General features: G+C 50.9%; 1 protein-coding gene across 2 annotated transcripts; it reads right to left on the reverse strand.

Moving 5' to 3' along the window:
- Nucleotides 1-4,183: 4,183 nt before the first annotated feature.
- ALKBH6 (alkB homolog 6) lies at nt 4,184-15,678 on the reverse strand. 2 transcript variants are annotated; one of them, XM_038767252.1, is made up of 6 exons: nt 15,594-15,678; nt 14,132-14,200; nt 12,453-12,513; nt 10,495-10,646; nt 8,915-9,043; nt 4,184-4,465 (listed from the first exon to the last, which is right to left on the reverse strand). In XM_038767252.1, exons 1-6 carry the CDS (start codon nt 15,645-15,647, stop codon nt 4,202-4,204), a joined length of 729 nt encoding a protein of 242 aa, XP_038623180.1. In that variant the 5' UTR covers nt 15,648-15,678; the 3' UTR covers nt 4,184-4,201. The 2 variants fall into 2 exon arrangements, with proteins under 2 accessions (XP_038623180.1, XP_038623181.1); XM_038767253.1 differs by lacking the exons at nt 12,453-12,513; nt 15,594-15,678 and having other exon boundaries at nt 14,132-14,183.
- Nucleotides 15,679-15,897: the final 219 nt, after the last annotated feature.

Here is a 15,897-nt window from a genome sequence, read left to right on the forward strand (position 1 = left end):
CAAGCGCTTAGTACAGTGCTCTGCACACAGTAAGCGCTCAATAAATACGATTGAATGAATGAATGAATGAACCGAGCCCCCAGTAAGCAGTAAACCTATTCTGTAGAGGGCATCAAGGCACACCAGAGAGACGCCTCCATAATTCCTACTTCCAGCCGGCTTCCAGGAATCTCGAGTCCTCTCTACCTGGAGAGTGCTTGGAAATCCCCCCCCTCCCCTTCCTGGGGGAACCGAGCCCCCAGTAAGCGGTAAATCTATTCTGTAGAGGGCATCAAGAGAAGCAGCGTGGCACAGTGGGAGGAGCCCAGGCTTGGGAGCCAGAGGTCATGGGTTCGAATCCCGACTCCGCCACTTGTCAGCTGTGTGACCTTGGGCAAGGCACTTAACTTCTCTGAGCCTCAGTTCCCTCGTCTCTAAAATGGGGGTTAAAACTGTGAGCCCCACGAGGGACAACCTGATCACCTTGTATCCCCCCCCAGCGCTTAGAACAGTGCTTTGCACATAGTAAGCGCTTAACAAATGTCATTATTATTATTATTATTATCAAGGCACACCAGAGAGACGCCCCCACAATCCCCACTTCCAGCCGGCTCCCAGGAATCTCGAGTCCTCTCTACCTGGAGACTGCTTGGAGATCCCCAGGGGGTGAGGGAAGAGGACCAGACCCCCTCCATCCATCCGCCCTTCCCAGACTGAGCCCCTTCCTTCCTCTCCCCCTCTCCATCCCCCCATCTTACCTCCTTCCCTTCCCCACAGCACCTGTATATACGTATATATGTTTGTACATATTTATTACTCTATTTATTTTACTTGTACAAATCTATTTATTTTATTAGTATGTTTGGTTTTGTTCTCTGTCTCCCCCTTTTAGACTGTGAGCCTACTTTTGGGTAGGGACCGCCTCTATATGTTGCCAGCTTGTACTTCCCAAGCGCTTAGTCCAGTGCTCTGCACACAGTCAGCGCTCAATAAATATGATGATGATGATGATCCACCCAGTGGGGATCCCAGGGGGTCTCAGGGAGAACGAAGGCCACCCCCATTCCCAGCCCGGGTTTCTGTGGCTCCTTTTCCCCCTTCCTGCTTCTCCCAGCTCATTTTGGGGGGGACAAAGATTAGCAATGGCTGGAGGAGGGAGAGGCGGGACACCCTGCGGGGAAATAAGGGGGCAACTTTTGGCCAAGGAGGGAGTCCAATGGGGCCTGGGGAGGGGAGGGAGTTGTGGCAGTACACCTGCTACAGGGGAGGGGCCTCCATCTCACCTGGGCATTCAATCCGCCCAGTCCACCCCCAGTCCACCCCAGTGGCGTCCACCCCAGTCCCTCTTACCGTGGCTGGAGGAAGGGGAGCAGCTTGAAGGCCTCAGGGCCGTTGGGCTTCCTCCTCCCCTGCCCCAAGGCCTGGAGGAGGAGCGGGGGACCCAGGTAACCGGATCCCCAGGTGAGTCAGGGTGTGGACTCCACCCGCCTGCTTAACCCCTCCCTCCCCGAGGGACGGTTTAAGCCAGCCAGTTCATTCATTCAGTCGTATTTATGGAGCGCTTACTACGCGCAGAGCGCTGGACTAAGCGCCTGGGAAGTCCAACTGGGCAACGGGCCCTACCCGACAACGGGCTCCCAGTCTAGAAGGGGGAGACAGATCATCATCATCATCATCAATCGTATTTATTGAGCGCTTACTATGTGCAGAGCACTGGACTAAGCGCTTGGGAAGTACAAATTGGCAACATATAGAGACAGTCCCTACCCAACAGTGGGCTCACAGTCTAAAAGGGGGACACAGAGAACAAAACCAAACATACTAACAAAATAAAATAGAATAGATATGTACAAATAAAATAAATAAATACATAAATAGAGTAATAAATATGTACAAACAGATATACATATGTACAGGTGCTGTGGGGAAGGGAAGGTGGTAAAACAAAACATGTGGACGGGTGTCAAGTCGTCAGAACAAATAGAATTAAAGCTAGCTGCACATCATTAACAAAATTCATTCATTCAGTCGTATTTATTGAGCGCTTACTACGCGCAGAGCACTGGAGTAAGCGCCTGGGAAGTCCACCTGGGCAACGGGCCCTACCCGACAACGGGCTCCCAGTCTAGAAGAGGGAGACAGACGGTAAAACAAAACATGTGGACAGGGGTCAAGTCGTCAGAACAAATAGAATTAAAGCTATCTGCACATCATGAACAAAATTCATTCATTCAATCGTATTTATGGAGCACTTACTATGCGCAGAGCACTGGACTAAGCGCCTGGGAAGTCCAACTGGGCAACGGGCCCTACCCGACAACGGGCTCCCAGTTTAGAAGGAGGAGACAGATGGTAAAACAAAATATTTTATCCTGAGGTAAAACCCTTAGCCCTAGTCCATAGAAGACCCCTCCAATTTCAGAAGAGTCGTTGGCACCGATCACCTTCTATTTATTTTATTTTGTTAATATGTTTTGTTTTGTTGTCTGTCTCCCCCTTTTAGACTGTGAGCCCGCTGTTGGGTAGGGACCATCCCAACTTGTACCTCCCAAGCACCTAGTACAGTGCTCTGCACACAGTAAGTGCTCAATGAGCCCCCTCCTTCCTCTCCCCCTCGTCCCCCTCTCCATCCCCACCGTCTTACCTCCTCCCCTTCCCGACAGCACCTGTATATATGTATATATGTCTGTACATATTTATTACTCTATTTATTTATTTTACTTGTCCATATCTATTCTATTTATTTTATTTTGTTAATATGTTTGGTTTTGTTCTCTGTCTCCCCCTTTTAGACTGTTTTAGACTGTTTTGTTCCCCCTTTTAGACTGTGAGCCCACTGTTGGGTAGGGACTGTCTCTATATGTTGCCAACTTGTTCTTCCCAAGCACTTAGCACAGTGCTCTGCACACAGTAAGTGCTCAATAAATACGATTGATTGATTGATTGTCTCCCCCTTCTAGACTGTGAGCCCACTGTTGGGTAGGGACTGTCTCTATATGTTGCCAACTTGTACTTCCCAAGCGCTTAGTCCAGTGCTCCGCACACAGTAAGCACTCAATAAATACAATTGATTGATTGATTGATTGATTGAATGAATGAAATGAATGCATACTGTCCCCAAACCGCCCTTCCCAGGCCCCTCCACCACCATCCCAGACAGGGCCACGCATCAGCAGGGACAACACAGTTTATTCTTTTCACTTGATACAAATGTCTTTGGCTGGGGGACTGGAAGGGGAGGGCGAGGCAGGCCTGTCCTGGGCCTTCCCCACTGTCCCCCAGTTCAGATTGGGAAGCCAAACCTAAACCAGTAACTTCACACCCAATGGTCTCCTGGAGGTGGGGGGCTTGGAGAGGGTCTCCTGGAGGTGGGGGGCTTGGAGATGGTCTTCTGGAGATGGGGGGCTTGGAGAGGGTCTCCTGAAGGTGGGGGGCTTGGAGATGGTCTCTTGGAGGTGGGGGGCTTGGAGAGGGTCTCCTGAAGGTGGGGGGCTTGGAGAGGGTCTCCTGGAGGTGGGGGGCTTGGAGAGGGTCTCCTGGAGGTGGGGGGCTTGGAGAGGGTCTCCTGAAGGTGGGGGGCTTGGAGAGGGTCTCCTGAAGGTGGGGGGCTTGGAGATGGTCTCTTGGAGGTGGGGGGCTTGGAGAGGGTCTCCTGAAGGTGGGGGGCTTGGAGATGGTCTCTTGGAGGTGGGGGGCTTGGAGAGGGTCTCCTGAAGGTGGGGGGCTCGGAGAGGGTCTCCTGGAGGTGGGGGGCTTGGAGATAGTCTCTTGGAGGTGGGGGGCTTGGAGAGGGTCTCCTGAAGGTGGGGGGCTTGGAGATGGTCTCTTGGAGGTGGGGGGCTTGGAGAGGGTCTCCTGAAGGTGGAGGGCTTGGAGAGGGTCTCCTGAAGGTGGGGGGCTTGGAGATGGTCTCTTGGAGGTGGGGGGCTTGGAGAGGGTCTCCTGAAGGAGGGAGGCTTGGAGATGGTCTTCTGGAGATGGGGGGCTTGAAGAACTGCCCCATGGACTTGAGTGCCTGGCTCTTCCCCCACCCTCACTGGGCAGGGGACACTGAGGTGACATTCCCCACCTCTGGCCCACTCCCTCCCATAACAGCAGGTCGGAACCAGGCGTCCCGGCTCCCAGTCCCTTGTCCCCGCTCACGGCCCACCTGAGCGGGGAACGGAGGACGGAAGGAGCCGGTGGACCGGTAGTGGGAGGCCCCCCCATCTTCCTCTGGTGGTCACTTGCCCAGGAGGAGGCCGGTCTGGAGGACCTGGGGCACGTGGCGGACCGTCAGGGAGACGCGGGTGCCGCGCGGCAGGGTGGCACCGGGCTGGGCGGAGGGGCAGGAGGGCAGGTTGGCCACGGGGCCGGTCAGGGTATCAGCGGTGACCGGGCGGATGCCGTGGAGGAGCCGCGTGTAGGCGGTGCCGGCCAGGACCAGCAGGCTGCGGCGCTCCAGCAGCAGGGATGAAAGATGGCGTTGCTGCTCCGTCTGGGGGCCCTGGGGGGCCGGGGGACGGAGGGGAGGGGGTCAGGACCCTCATTTTGGGGGGCCCGGGGTGGGACTCGACCCACTGTCTGAGGGGCCTGGAGGCGGGGGCTAGAGGGATCAATGGAAAGAGCACAGGCTACGGAGTCAGAGGTCACGGGTTCAAATCCTTGCTCCGCCAACTGTCAGCTGTGTGGCTTTGGGCAAATCACTTCTCTGGGCCTCAGTGACCTCATTGAATGAATGAATGAATTTACTATTCTATTCATTTTATCCTGTTAATATGTTTGGTTTTGTTGTCTGTCTCCCCCTTCTAGACTGTGAGCCCACTGTTGGGTAGGGACCGTCTCTAGATGTCACCAACTTGGACTTCCCAAGCGCTTAGTACAGTGCTCTGCACACAGTAAGCGCTCAGTAAATACAATTGAATGAATTGAATGAATGAATCTGTAAAATGGGGATTAAGACTGTCGCCCTCCATCCCCCCCACCTTACCTCCTTCCCTTCCCCATAGCACCTGTATATATGTATACATGTTTGTACGGATTTATTACTCTATTTATTTTACTTGTACATGTCTATTCTATTTATTTTATCTTGTTAATATGTTTTGTTTTGTTCTCTGTCTCCCCCTTCTAGACTGTGAGTCCATTGTTGGGTAGGGACCGTCTCTACATGTTGCCAACTTGGACTTCCCAAGCGCTTAGTCCAGTGCTCTGCACACAGTAAGCACTCAATAAATACGATTGATTGATTGGTTGATTGTGAGCCCACTGTTGGGTAGGGACCGTCTCTATATGTTGCCAACTTGGACTTCCCAAGCGCTTAGTCCAGTGCTCTGCACACATTAAGTGCTCAATAAATACGATTGATTGATTGATTAGAACAGTGCTCTGCACACAATAAGTGCTCAATAAATACGATTGAATGGATGAATGAATGAATAGCAAGCGCTTAACAAATGCCATCAAAAAACAACAACAAGGAAGAGAGTGGCGAAGTGTTTTGTCGTCTGTCTCCCCACTTCAAGACTGTGAGCCTGCTGTTGGATAGGGACTGTCTCAGTCTGTTGCCGAATTGTACTTTCCAAGCGCTTAGTACAGTGCTCTGCACACAGTAAGCGCTCAATAAATACGATTGATTGATTGATTGATTAGAACAGTGCTCTGCACACAGTAAGTGCTCAATAAATACGATTGAATGGATGAATGAATGAATAGTAAGCGCTTAACAAATGCCATCAAAAAGCAACAACAAGGCGAAGTGTTTTGTCGTCTGTAGGGACTGTCTCCATCTGTTGCCGAATTGTACTTTCCAAGCGCTTAGTACAGTGCTCTGCACGCAGTAAGCGCTCAATCAATCAATCAATCAATCAATCGTATTTATTGAGCGCTTACTGCGTGCTGAGCACTGTACTAAGCGCTGGGAAAGCACAAGTTGTAACTTGTAACTTCCCCAGCGCTTAGAACAGTGCTTTGCACAGAGTAAGCGCTTAATAAATGCCATTATTAATTACAAGTTGGCAACACAGCGCTCAATAAATACGACTGACTGAATGAATTGAATGAGGGAAGGGTGGCCTGCTCTCCCTGTTCTACCCAGCAACGGGTCTGGACCAATCAGTGAGTGCTACGTAGGGCTACAGCTGAGACGACTTGGGCAGATAAAAAGGCGCTCGTTTGTAGTGGAAGAAAAGCAAGGCAAGAAGAAAGTCCTAAGCAGGAGAGTAGAACCTGGAAGGAAAAAGAAGAAGCATCCGACAAAACGGGCTCCTTTGGCCAGAAGACTGGTACTGGACACCTGGTGAAGTGAGTGAGTGTGTTTGTCATTCCCCTGCACGTCGGTAAAAACTAAATAATAATAATAATAATAATAATGGCATTTATTAAGTGCTTACTATGTGCAAAGCACTTTTCTAAGTGCTGGGGAGGTTACAAGGCGATCAGTTTATCCCACATGGGGCTCACAGTCTTCATCCCCACTTTACAGATGAGATAACTGAGGCCCAGAGAAGTGAAGTGACTTGCCCAAAGTCACACAGCTGACAATTGGTGGAGCCGGGATTGGAACCCATGACCTCTGACTCCAAAGCCCAGGCTCTTTCCACTGAGCCACGCTGCTGCTGATGGCATTTATTAAGCGCTTACTATGTGCCAAGCACTGTTCTAAGCGCTGGGGAGGTTACAAGGCGATCAGGTTATCCCGCATGGGGCTCACAGTCGTCATCCCCATTTTACAGATGAGGGAACTGAGGCCAGAGAAGTGACTTGCCCCAAGTCACACAGCTGACAATTGGTGGAGCTGGGATTTGAACCCATGGTCTCGGACTCCAAAGCCCAGGCTCTTTCCACTGAGCCGCAGAAAACCTTCCCCAGTAACCTTGGTAGTTGGGGCAGTGGTTGGACTCTACTGTGTGTCACTGTGGCTCCCTTGGTCCAGGAAAGTCCCGGTTGGTAATAATAATCATAATGATAGCATTTATTAGGTGCTTACTATGTGCAAAGCACTGTTCTAAGCGCTGGGGAGGTTACCAAGTGATCAGGTTGTCCCACGGGGGGGGGCTCACGGTCTTCATCCCCATTTTCCAGATGAGGGAACTGAGGCCCAGAGAAGTGACTTGCCCCAAGTCACACAGCTGACAATTGGCGGAGTGGGATTTGAACCCATGACCTCTGACTCCAAAGCCCGGGCTCTTTCCACTGAGCCACACTGCTTCTCTAAAATGGGGATTAAGACTATGAGCCCCACGTGGGACAGGGACTGCATCCAACCTGATACCCTTTTTCTACCCCAGTGCTTAGAAGAGTGGTTGGCACATAGTAAGCACTTAACAAATACATTATTTTTATGATCTCATGTTCCACTGTGGATAATAATAATGGCATTTATTGAGCGCTTACTATGTGCAAAGCACTGTTCTAAGCACTGGGGAGGTTACAAGGTGATCAGGTTGTCCCATGGGGGGCTCACAGTCTTCATCCCCATTTTATAGATGAGGTCACTGAGGCCCAGAGAAGTGACTTGCCCAAAGTCACACAGCTGACAGTTGGCGGAGTCAGGATTTGAACCCATGACCTCTGACTCCAAAGCCCGGGCTCTTTCCACTGAGCCACGCTGCTTCTCATGGATGAAGACTGCGAGCCCCCCGTGGGCCAACCTGATCACCTTGTAACATCCCCAGCGCTTAGAACAGTGCTTTGCACATAGTAAGCGCTTAACAAATGCGCGTGGCTCAGTGGATAGAGCCAGGGCTTTGGAGTCAGAGTTCATGGGTTCAATTCCCGGCTCAGCCCATTGTCAGCTGTGTGGCTTTGGGCAAGTCACTTCACTTCTCTGGGCCTCAGTTACCTCATCTGTAAAATGGGGATGAAGACTGTGAGCCCCCCGTGGGACAACCTGATCACCTTGTAACCTCTCCAGCGCTTAGAACAGTGCTTTGCACATAGTAAGCGCTTAATAAATGCCGTTATTATTATTACAAGCCCGGGGCTTGCAGCAGTATTCCCCCGCGGTACTTAGTACAGTGTCTGGCACACAGTAAGTGCTTAACAAATGCCGTAATTATTATTGTTATTATTAAGTGACTTGTCCAAGGTCACACACCATCATCATCATCAATCGTATTTATAGAGCGCTTACTGTGTGCAGAGCACTGTACTAAGCGCTTGGGAAGGACAAGTTGGCAACATCTAGAGACAGTCCCTACCCAACAGTGGGCTCACACACCCGACAAATGGCTGAGCTGGGATTAGAACTCAGGTCCTTCTGGCTCCCAGGCTATTTCTCAGATATGACAAGATGTTCTGAGGGGCCTAGGAGAGGGGGGTTGCCACAGAGCACCACGTAGAGAGGGGGACAGGACACTTTGGGGGTCCTGGGAGCCCAGGAAAGGAGGGTGGGGAGCTGCCATGATGTTTGGGGGCAAAGAGTGGGGCAGGACCCTCCATTTGGGGGTTCGGGGGGCAGTAGCCGCCGCGGAGCGCAGGGAAGGTGGTGAATGATGAGGGGAAGACGGAAGGAGTGTGGGGAGCTGCCATGATGTTTGGGGGCAAAGAGTGGGGCAGGACCCTCCATTTGGGGGCTCGGGGGGCAGTAGCCGCCGCTGCCGCGGAGCGCAGGAAAGGTGGTGAATGATGAGGGGAAGACGGAAGGAGTGTGGGGAGCTGCCATGATGTTTGGGGGCAAAGAGTGGGGCAGGACCCTCCATTTGGGGGATCGGGGGGCAGTAGCCGCTGCCGCCGCGGAGCGCAGGGAAGGTGGTGAATGATGAGGGGAAGACAGAAGGAGTGTGGGGAGCTGCCATGATGTTTGGGGGCAAAGAGTGGGGCAGGACCCTCCATTTGGGGGTTCGGGGGCCAGTAGCCGCCGCCGCGGAGCGCAGGGAAGGTGGTGAATGATGAGGGGAAGACGGGATGGCCCTCCACTTGGGGCTGGGATGGTGGGGTGGTGGGGGGGCTTTACCTTCTGCTCTTCCTCCTCGGCCTCAGGCCCCAAAGCAGAACGGAAGGGCCGATACAGGTCCAGGAGCGTGTGGGAGCCCAGGCTGATGGTGCTGACGCGTGGGTAGTAGAGGGGCCCATCCTCGTGGGGCTGGGGCGGGTGGGTGGAAGGGGCACAGTTGAACTCAGAGGTGGGGAGGCCCCTCCGCTCCCACCCTCACTTGCCCCAATGGTCCTCCTCCCCGCTCGGCCACAGAAGACCGTGGTTAAGTGCTTACTATTCATTCAATCGTATTTATTGAGCGCTTACTGTGTGCAGAGCACTGGACTGAGCGCTTGGGAAGTACAAGTCGGCAACATAGAGAGATGGTCCCTACCCAACAGCGGGCTCACGGTCTAGAAGACCGTGGTTAAGTGCTGACTATGTGCCAAGCACTATACTAAACACTGGGATAGGTATAAAATAACAGGTCCCACACCGGGTTCACAGTCTAAGTCGTCGGGAGACTAGGTGTCGAATTCTCATTTTGCAGATGAAGGAACTGAGGCACAGAGAAGTTAAGTGACTCGCTCAAAGGTCACACAGCAGATAAGTGGCGAGGCCGGGATTAAAACCCAGGGCCTCTGTTTCCTCGGCCCATGCTCTTTCTACTAGGCCGTCCTGTTTCCCATGTTTTTGACTGTGAGCCCGCTGTTGGGTAGGGACCGTTGGGTAGGGATACGTCACCAACTTGTACTTCCCAAGTGCTTAGTACAGTGCTCTGCACACAGTAAGCGCTCAATAAATACAACAATGAATTTGCTATTCTATTTTATCTTGTTAATATGTTTTATTGTCTGTCTCCCCCTTCTAGACTGTGAGCCCGATGTTGGGTAGGGACCGTCTCTCTATGTCCCCAACTTGTACTTCCCAAGCGCTTAGTCCAGTGCTCTGCACACAGTAAGCGCTCAATAAATACGATTGAATGAATGAATTTACTATTCTATTTATTTTATCTTGTTAATATGTTTTGTTTTGTTGTCTGTCCCCCCCCTTCTAGACTGTGAGCCCGCTGTTGGGTAGGGACCATCTCTATATGTCGCCAACTTGGACTTCCCAAGCGCTTAGTCCAGTGCTCTGCACACAGTAAGTGCTCAATAAATACGATTGAATGAATGAATTTACTATTCTATTTATTTTATCTTGTTAATATGTTTTGTTGTCTGTGTCCCCCCCCCCCCTTCTAGACTGTGAGCCCGCTGTTGGGTAGGGACCGTCTCTACATGTCGCCAACTTGGACTTCCCAAGCGCTTAGTCCAGTGCTCTGCACACAGTAAGCGCTCAATAAATACAATTGAATGAATGAATGAATTTACTATTCATTTTATCTTCTTAATATGTTTTGTTGTCTGTGTCCCCCCCCCCGCCCCCTTCTAGACTGTGAGCCCGCTGTTGGGTAGGGACTGTCTCTACATGTCGCCAACTTGGACTTCCCAAGCGCTTAGTCCAGTGCTCTGCACACAGTAAGCGCTCAATAAATATGACTGAATGAAGGAATGAGGGTGTTGTTGGGGGAGTTATCACGATGCCCGGCGGGGAGGGAAGGGGCGGGGATGACTTACCATGATGCCCTGGCCGGGCTGGTACTCATTGATGAGGACGTGGTTGGCATGTCGGCCCCCGAACACCCCCAGGCTCGAGATCTTTTCAGTGTAGCGCTGCAACCAGGCAGGAAGTTGCTCCGGCACCATGCCCCGCGGATGGGGCAGCCCACCTGGGTGTGGAGGGGACAGTGGGAGAGTCGGAACTGCCCCCAGTTGGGCTTCCATTTCATTCATTCATTCATTCAATTGTATGTATTAAGCGCTTACTGTGTGCAGAGCGCTGTACTGAGCGCTTGGGGAAAGTACAATACAATGATAGTGCCCATAATGAGCTCGCCGTCTAGATGCGGGGAGACAGACATCGGTACAAAAAGAGAAAAGTATGGATCTATGCGTAAGTGCTGTAAGGTGGGATGGGGGGGAATCAATCAATCAATCATATTTATTGAGCGCTTACTATGTGCAGAGCACTGTACTAAGCGCTTGGGAAGTACAAATTGGCAACATATATAGACATACATATGTACATACATATGTCTATAGACATATAGACATATATAGAGTCTTTTAGACTGTGAGCCCACTGTTGGGTAGGGACTGTCTCTATATGTTGCCAATTTGTACTTCCCAAGCGCTTAGTACAGTGCTCTGCACATAGTAAGCGCTCAATAAATATGATTGATGATGATGAAGAGGAAAGGGAGCAAGTCAGGGCGAAGCAGAAGGGAGTGGGAGATGAGGAAAAGTGGGGCTTAGTCCGGGAAGGCCTCTTGGAGGTGATGGGAGACTGCTTACGGGAAGCAGCGTGGCTCAGTGGAAAGAGCCCGGGCTTTGGAGTCAGAGGTCATGGGTTCGAATTCCGGCTCCGCCAATCATCAGCTGTGTGACTTTGCACACAGTAAGTGCTCAATAAATACGATTGATTGATTTTGTTCAGTCTCCCCCTTCTAGACTGTGAGCCCACTGTTGGGTAGGGACCGTCTCTATATGTTGCCAACTTGTACTTCCCAAGTGCTTAGTACAGTGCTCTGCACACAGTAAGCGCTCAATAAATATGATTGATTTGGGCAAGTCACTTCACTTCTCTGGGCCTCAGTTCCCTCATCTGGAAAATGGGGATGAAGACTGTGAGCCCCACGTGGGACAACCTGATCACCTTGTAACCTCCCAAGCGCTTAGAACAGTGCTCTGCACATAGTAAGCGCTTAATAAATGCCATCATTATTATTATTAGATGGGCCTTCAATAAAGCTTTGAAGGAGTCATTGTAATAATAATGTTGGTATTAAGCGCTTACTATGTGCCAAGCACTGTTCTAAGCGCTGGGGTAGATACAGGGTAATCAGGTTGTCCCACACGGGGCTCACGGTTTGAATCCCCATTTCACAGATGAGGGAACTGAGGCCCAGAGAAGTGAAGTGACTTGCCCCAAGTCACACAGCAGATAAGTGGCAGAGCCAGGATTAGAACCCATGACCTCTGACTCCCAAGGCCGGGCTCTTTCCACTGAGCCACGCTGCTTCTCTATTGTCTGTGGGATTCGGAGACGGGTGAGATGGAGGCCCAGTGAGAAGTTTAGCTCTAGAGGAGTGAAGTGTGCGGGCTACACTGTAGGAGGAGAGAAGCGAGGCGAGGTAAAGACTGTGAGCCCACTGTTGGGTAGGGACCGTCTCTATATGTTGCCAACTTGGACTTTCTAAGCGCTTAGTACAGTGCTCTGCACACAGTAAGCGCTCAATAAATACAATTGATTGATTGAGGTAAGAGGGGGCAAGGTGATGGACTGCTTTAAAGCCAATCGTGAGGAGTTCTTGTTTGCTACGGGGGTGGCGAGGCGACCACTGGAGATTTTCGAAGGAGGTGAGGGTGACGTGTTCTGACTTTTTTTTATGGGAGATAATCCGGCCTCACCCTCGATTCCCCCAAAATGGAGCTACGTCCCCCTGATGTGGGGAGGGAATGGAGGAGGAGCTTACCCCAGTTCTGAAGTTTTCTCCCCGACAGCTGCGTCCACTTGGGCTTGGGGGCATTGTAGACCTGGGGGGGAGGTGGAGGGTCTCAAGGAGGATGGCTCCCCCCACATAGCCCTGGATTTCCCCATCCCTCCCTCCCTCCCTCCCTCAGCAGCAAGCCACTGCCCACCTTTCCTTTCCACCCGAGGTATGCCATTCACAACTCTAAGACTGTAAGCTCCTTGTGGGCAGGGAATGTGTCTCATAATAATAATAATTTTGGTAATAATAATAATAATGATGGCATTTGTTAAGCACTTACTATGTGCAAAGCACTGTTCTAAGCGCTGGAGAGGTAACAAGGTGATCAGGCTGTCCCACAGGGGGCTCACAGTCTTAATTCCCATTTTACAGATGAGGTAACTGAGGCCCAGAGAAGTGAAGTGACTTGCCCAAAGTCACCCAGCTGACAAGTGGCGGAGCCGGGATTTGAACCCATGACCTCTGACTCCAAAGCCCGGGCTCTTTCCACTGAGCCACACTGCTTCTCACTGTTCTAAGCGCTGGGGGGAATACAAGGAGATGAGGTTGTCCCACGTGGGGCTCAGAGTCTTAATCCCCCTTTTACAGATGAGGGAACTGAGGCCCAGAGAAGTGAAGTGACTTTGCCCAAGGTCACACAGCAGACATGTGGGGGAGGCGGGATTCGAACCCATGACCTGTGACTCCCAAGCCCGTGCTCTTTCCACTGAGACACGCTGCTATGGTATTAAGCGCTTAGTACAGTGCTCTGCACACAGTAAGCGCTCCATAAATATGATTGATTAAGCGCTTACTATGTGCAAAGCACTGTTCTAAGCGCTGGGGAGGTTACAAGACGATCAGGTGGTCCCACGGGGGGCTCACAAGTCTTTATCCCCATTTGACAGATGAGGGAACTGAGGCACAGAAGGGAAGTGACTTGCCCAGAGTCATCTAGCTGACAAGTGGTGGAGCGGGGATTTGAACCCATGACTTCTGACTCCAAAGCCCGGGCTCTTTCCACTGAGCCACACTGCTTTGTAATAAACTCGTCTCTGACCTACACTTTTCTAAACACAATGCAGAGTCTGTGAGGATTTTTCTTCCGCAGGGCCTATGCGGGGCTCACAGGAGAGCGAGAACAGGAATTAAAGCTCCATTTTGCAGATGAGGGAACTGAGGCCCATTCATTCAATCATATTTATTGAGCGCTTACTGTGTGCAGAGCCCAGGGAAGTTGTGACTTGTCCAAGCAGATATGTGGACGAACCAGGATTAGAACCCAGGGCCTCAGACTCCTAGGCCTGTGCTCTTTCCAACAGGCCATGCTGCTTTCCAAACACAGCCAGAGAACAGCAGACTCGGAGAGACCAAGCCCGTGAATAGCCCAGCGGGATAGAGCACAGACTTGGGAATCAGAAGATCGTGGGTTCTAATCCCGGCTCTGCCGCTTGTCTGCTGTGTGACCTTGGGCATAACACTTCGCTTCTCTGGGCCTCCGTTTCCTCATCTGTAAAATGAGGATTAAGGCTGTGAGCCCCATGCGGGATGCAGATTGGGTCCAACTTGTATCTACCCCAGAGTTTAGTACAGTGCCCAGCACTAAGTAAGTGCCTAACAAATACCATTTGGGGGGGGAAAAAAAAAGAGGAAAAAAAGCAGGGTCCAGGGCCCCCACATACCTGCCGCAGAAGATACTCCTCCTCCTCTTCGGACACAAAGTCAGGCATGTAGTAGATAGTAGGGGGAGCCTGCAAAGAAATCCCGCTCCTAAGAGCCTGGCCCCGACCCTTCGCCTTATTATTATTATTATTATTATTATTATTATTATATTATAATTAATAATTATAGAAATATATCATTATATAAACCATATATAAATGTTATATAGTGGTATGATATTATTATTATTAATAATAATAATAATAATAAGATCCAAGCCTCCCTCTCCCAACTCCACCCCCTCCGGCTCCAAATTCAATCTTCTCCAACATCCTGCTGCTCTAAGACCCCTGAGTTGGGTTCCAGGGCTCCTGGGACCCTGGAGGAGAGACTGAGGCCCAAGGAGCTGACTTTTTTTATTTTGGACTGGGGGAAGACAGGTAATAATAATAATAATAAGATGGCATTTATTAAGCGCTTACTATGTGCCAAGCACTGTTCGAAGCGCTGGGGGAGATACAAGGTGATCAAGTTGTCCCACGTGGGGCTCACAGTCTTAATCCCCATTTTCCAGATGAGGGAACTGAGGCTCAGAGAAGTGAAGTGACTTGCCCAAAGTCACACAGCTGACAAGTGGCGGAGCTGGGATTTGAACCCATGACCTCTGACTCCAAAGCCCGGGCTCTTTCCACTGAGCCACGCTGCTTCTCTATCTGACCTGATCAAGGGTTGCTGAATTTTTTTTTTTGGGGGGGGGGGGAGGTACATTGTTGGGTAGGGACCGTCTCTATATGTTGCCAACTTGTATTTCCCAAGCGCTTAGTACAGTGCTCTGCACACAGTAAGTGCTCAATAAATATGACTGAATGAATGAAAGGGGGAGGGCCCATAATAATAATAATAATGATGGTATTTGTTAAGCGCTTACTTTCATTCATTCAATTGTATTTATTGAGCGCTTACTGTGTGCAGAGCACTGGACTAAGCGCTTGGGAAGCACAAGTTGGCCACATCTAGAGACGGTCCCTACCCAACAATGGGCTCACAGGCTAGAAGGGGGGGACAGACAACAAAACAAAACATGCGGACAGGTGTCAAGTTATCAGAATAAATAGAAGTAAAGCTAGGTGCACAGCATTAACAAAATAAATAGAATAGTAAATATGTACAAGTAAAATAAAGTAATAAATCTATGTGCTAAGCGCTGGGTGGGGGGGGGGGGGATACAGGGTGATCAGGTTGTCCCACATGGGGATCACAGTCTTAATCCCCATTTGACAGGTGAGGTCACTGAGGCCCAGAGAAGTAAAGTGACTCACCCAAAGTCACCCAGATGACAGAGCCGGGATTAGAACCCACGACCTCTGACTCCAAAGCCCGGGCTCTTTCCAGTGAGCCCCGCTGCTTCTCTGTCCCTGATGGCCCAGCTGTCCCTGGGGTTTAGCCCTGCTCTTGGGCCCCCTTTCCTTTCCAACTCATTACCTGCTTCACCCGGAATGGCTCCAGCGCAGGGATCCAGGCGCCCAGCTCCTCCATCGTCCAGCTCCTTGCCGGATTCCAGAGGTCAGCCTGGAAAAAGCAAGGCAGGAGGAGAGGGGCCGCAAATTCCCACCGCCGTTCCCCCTTGGACTGGTCCGTATTCCACACTCCTCTCCTAATCCCATGGCAAGTCCACATCATCGTCACCCTGCAGACTGTTTTATATGCCCTTTTTCTCCTGTATACCTGTATATATGTTTGTACGTATTTATTACTCTATCAATCAATCAATCGTATTTATTGAGCG

Source organism: Tachyglossus aculeatus, chromosome 26 (genome assembly GCF_015852505.1).
Source record: "Tachyglossus aculeatus isolate mTacAcu1 chromosome 26, mTacAcu1.pri, whole genome shotgun sequence".
In the NCBI taxonomy this organism is placed as follows: domain Eukaryota; kingdom Metazoa; phylum Chordata; class Mammalia; order Monotremata; family Tachyglossidae; genus Tachyglossus; species Tachyglossus aculeatus.